The 5,000-nt window shown below is 36.5% G+C and overlaps 1 protein-coding gene across 1 annotated transcript in view; it reads right to left on the bottom strand.

Moving 5' to 3' along the window:
* Nucleotides 1-2,461: 2,461 nt before the first annotated feature.
* LOC137652998 (uncharacterized) overlaps nucleotides 2,462-5,000 on the bottom strand; it is a 7,652-nt gene continuing 5,113 nt past the window's right edge. The window contains exons 3-4 of the mRNA XM_068386390.1: nucleotides 4,892-5,000; nucleotides 2,462-3,394 (exon numbers count right to left, since the gene is read on the bottom strand). The exon at nucleotides 4,892-5,000 is cut by the window's right edge and continues 29 nt beyond it. Coding sequence (XP_068242491.1) covers nucleotides 2,462-3,394; nucleotides 4,892-5,000 — 1,042 coding nt within the window. The remainder of the gene's footprint in view (nucleotides 3,395-4,891) is intronic.

The following is a 5,000-nucleotide window of genomic DNA, read 5'->3' as shown; positions in this document are numbered from 1 at the left end:
AACTCTGAAATTCAACCGCAATACTTCATTGGTCTTTACTTTACAATTGGTAACAAAAAAAGTGTTTTATAGATATATTCTTAATCCCTCATTCATCATTTGGGGAGTTGATTTGTGAGCTTTTAAATTTTAACAACAACAACAACAATAATGATAATAATAATAATAATAATAATAATAATAATAATAATAAGTGCCGCCTACAACATGACTGAGACAGGTAAGATTATATTCGGCCAAGAAAGTCTTTCGTGTCAATGTCTCAAGTACTTCCATGTCTCAATTATTATTATTATTATTATTATTATTATTATTATTAATTTCATTATTATTATTATTATTATTTGCTAAGCTACATCCCTAGTTGGAAAAGCAGGATGCTATAAACCCAGGGGCTCCAGCAGGGAAAATAGCTCAGTGAGGAAAGGAAACAAGGAAAAATAGAAAATTTTTAGAACAATACCATTAAAATAGATATTTTATAAATAAACTATAAAAACTTCAACAAAACAGGAGGAAGAGAAATTAGATAGAATAGTGTGCCCGAGTGTACCCTCATGCAAGAGAAATTTAACCCAAGACAGTGGAAGGCCAAGACTAGAGAACAATGTGCATATAGAAACTTGCTTAAATGAAATCCAAATTAAAATTATAATATTGATTCAAAGCGACAAGAAGTGCGTGAAACCTTCTTAGTCTTTAAAGTTATACTTCAAACCAGTTGGGATAAGTAAGAAGGACAACTTAGCTGAAGGTGGTACACGGAGAAGTCGCATAGGGCACACAAGGATTGCCCGGAACGTCCAGACTAACAAATATTGTCTATGTAAAGATAAGCATTATTTGTCAATTATTCATTATAAATCTGTACGAATTTCAATATATCACTACTGTATTCTATAATTTTTAACCCATGTTACAAATTACGTCTCAGGAATATATATTAATTACAGCAACCGTTTGTAGTACATTTCTAGAGATGTGTATTGACACAGGTTTCCTGATACCGCCACTGTTTCCCACAATTGTTATACCGAATGGCCTTCCCTGTCCTTGTGTTGGGCCATATGACCCAAATTCCATATTATATCATACATCAAATCAACTGTAGTGCAAGACCATACTGAAACTTAGTGTACCCATTGCAGGTCTCATTACTTGTTTTGATAGTGTACCAACCGTGTGTCACACGATCGTACATAGTATCGACATTTCATTTTGTGTATATATTATGCTTGTATCTTCGCTCTCCCCTCGCACTAAAAAGAACCTGTAATAACATGTCGTTTTTCTCACCGTTAACTGTTAACCGGTGCGGTGTCGGTTGAACAGGAAATTTCCTGGTGCATTGAACCTGAAATAATGTGTCTGTTTTTCTCACCGTCGCCACCAACCGTGTGTCACACAATCGTACATAGTAACGACATTTCATTTTGTGTATATATTATGCTTGTATCTTTGCTCTTCCCTCGCACTTAAAAGAACCTGAAGTAACATGTCTGTTTTTCTCACCGTTAACTGTTAACCGGTGTGGTGTCGGTTGAACAGGAAATTTCCTGTTGCATTGAGATTTTGTTTATAAAGGCGACGGTGAGAAAAACAGACACATTATTTCAGGTTCAATGCAACAGGAAATTTCCTGTTCAACCGACACCGCTCCGGTTAACAGTTAACGGTGAGAAAAACAGACATGTTATTTCAGGTTCATATTAGTGCGAGGGGAGAGCGAAGATACAAGCATAATATATACACAAAATGATATGTCGTTACTATGTACGATCGTGTGACACACGGTTGGTACAATAGATTTTAACTGTACGTGAATTTGAATTAAAGTAAGAAAATTTAACTATTTTGTGTCAGATACTGTATGAACTTTTAAACTATTTTCCTGAAGGATATTCCACAAGTTATCATATCCCCCCCCCTTTTTTTTTTTTTTTTTTTGTATGTTAAGGTAAAACATTTTACTCAAGTATTAGCTGATGAAAATTTCTTGCTTTTTTATTCTATCGTGTGTTTTAGATATACAAAAAGGAAAACTATTCATTTCTGTCTTTCTAAACCACAATGGTCTTATCAACGCTCCATTTAAGTGACTGATAGTTATTTTAAAGTTTAGTTATTGCTTGCAGATATCTTGAAAACATTTTTATTACATTTTGTGGTAAAGTAACTTCTACACAAAATTGTACGAGAAAGTTTGTAATTTTTATACTCAACGTTAAAGGAAGATATATGATTTTGAACTTTTAATTTCTAGATTATCGTATCGAGTATTTAATGAATAATTTTATAAAAAGTATGAGACATTTTGTGCTTTAGAAACAATAGCTTTTGATTTTTTTTTTTTTAGTTTTTGATAAAAATTGGGTATTTTTTAAAAGTGAAAAACAATTTTGTAGAGAAAAATATTTATTTTTACATAAGTTTTATATAATTTGCACCAGTAAAAGGCATATCAGACCTTGAACATATATCCACTGCTCATACTACTGCCCTTGTTCCTATTACCAAATCCATTAGCAGCCTGGCCGTTTCCATAACCCCCACTGCCAGATCCACCTTGTCCCTTTCCAAATCTGTTGCTTCCACTGGCACCGTATCCTAACGCATTTCCTCCTTGAGCATTTCCAAATCCATTGCCTCCACTGTCGCCGTATCCGAATCCATTTCCTCCTTGGACACTTCCAAATCCATTGCCTCCACTGGCGCCGTATCCGAATCCATTTCCTCCTTGACCACTTCCAAATCCATTGCTTCCACTGGTGCCGTATCCTAATCCATTTCCTCCTTGACCACTTCCAAATCCATTGCCTCCATTGGTGCTGTATCCTAATCCATTTCCTCCTTGAGCATTTTCCAATCCATTGCTTCCACTGGCACCGTATCCTAATCCATTTCCACCTTGACCACTTCCAAATCCATTGCCTCCACTGGCACCGTATCCTAATCCATTTCCTGCTTGACCACTTCCAAATCCATTACTTCCATCAGCGCCGTATCCTAATCCATTTCCTGCTTGACCACTTCCAAATCCATTACTTCCACCAGCGCCGTATCCTAATCCATTTCCACCTTGACCACTTCCAAATCCATTACTTCCACTAGCTCCGTATCCTAATCCATTTCCACCTTGACCATTTCCACCAAATCCAGTACTTCCTTGTCCACTGTAACCAAATCCATTGCCTCCCTGGCCACCATTTCCTTGCCCACCAGAACCAAATCCATTGCCTCCTTGACCGCCGTAGCCAATTCCATTTCCTTGGGCTCCATTTCCATGAGATGGAGGGAAGGTGATGGCTGGACCATAAGTCTGTGGGTACTGAGCTTGGCCTGTGTATGTGACCTTGGCTACAAAACCATTTTGATGGTCAGCTGTGTATTCTACCTGCAAAAAGTAATTCAGGGTAAAATTTATTAATTATTTATATAGTATATATATGTATACACATACAGTATATTGTATGTATATATTGCATATACACACTCAACACACACACACACACACACACACATATATATATATATATATATATATATATATATATATATACACATACATGTGTGTATTAGAAGTCCACATTAAGTGTATTCATTACAACTTTAATCGTCCATTAGAAGTCCACATTAAGGGTGTCCAGTACAACTTCAATCGTCCATTAGAAGTCCACATTAAGGGTTATTCAGTACATCTTCATTCGTCCATTAGAAGTCCACATTAAGGGTGTCCAGTACAACTTCAATCGTCCATTAGAAGTCCACATTAAGGGTTATTCAGTACATCTTCATTCGTCCATTAGAAGTCCACATTAAGGCTATTCAATACAACTTCAATCGTCCATTAGAAGTCCACATTAAGGGTTATTCAGTACATCTTCATTCGTCCATTAGAAGTCCACATTAAGGCTATTCAATACAACTTCAATCGTCTATTAGAAGTTCACATTAAGGGTATTCAGTACAACTTCAATCGTCCATTAGAAGTCCATATTAAGGGTATTCATTACAACTTCAATCGTCCATTAGACATTAGAAGTCCACATTAAGGGTATTCAGTACAACTTCAATCGTCCATTAGAAGTCCACATTAAGGGTATTCAGTACAACTTCAATCGTCCATTAGAAGTCCACATTAAGGGTATTCAGTACAACTTCAATCGTCCATTAGAAGTCTACATTAAGGGTATTCAATACAACTTCAATCGTCCATTAGAAGTCCACATTGAGGGTATTCATTGCAACTTCAATCGTCCATTAGAAGTTCACATTAAGGGTATTCATTGCAACTTCAATCGTCCATTAGAAGTTCAGATTAAGGGTATTCATTACAACTTCAATCGTCCATTAGAAGTTCAGATTAAGGGTATTCATTGCAACTTCAATCGTCCATTAGAAGTCCACATTAAGGGTTATTCAGTACAACTTCAATCGTCCATTAGAAGTTCACATTAAGGGTATTCAGTACAACTTCAATCGCCCATTAGAAGTCCACATTAAGGGGTATTCAGTACACTTCAATCGTCCATTAGAAGTCCACATTAAGGGTATTCAGTACAACTTCAATCGTCCATTAGAAGTCCACATTAAGGGTTATTCATTACAACTTTAATCGTCCATTAGAAGTCCACATTAAGGGTATCCATTACAACTTCAATCGTCCATTAGAAGCCCACTGTAAGAGTATTCATTACAAATTCAATCGTCTATTAGAAGTCCACATTAAGAGTATTCAGTACAATTTCAATCGTCCATTGGAAGCCCACATTAAGGGTATCCAGTACAACTTCAATCGTCCATTAGAAGTCAGGATGTCAGGTAGCGCATAATCAATCAATCAATCAATCAATCGCCCATGCTACTATGAGCTCTTCTCCCAAGAACTTACATTTTGAAGACGACCGTCCGGAAGAAGAACTTGATATGATCCCGTGACGGCGTTCCCGTTGGAGTTTTCTTGGTGGCCGAAATCGAGTCCGTTGTTGTCTTTGACGTCG

Source organism: Palaemon carinicauda, chromosome 14 (genome assembly GCF_036898095.1).
Source record: "Palaemon carinicauda isolate YSFRI2023 chromosome 14, ASM3689809v2, whole genome shotgun sequence".
Lineage (NCBI taxonomy): Eukaryota > Metazoa > Arthropoda > Malacostraca > Decapoda > Palaemonidae > Palaemon > Palaemon carinicauda.
Note: the sequence above shows the minus strand (reverse complement) of the source record. Positions and strands in the feature narration are given on the sequence as shown.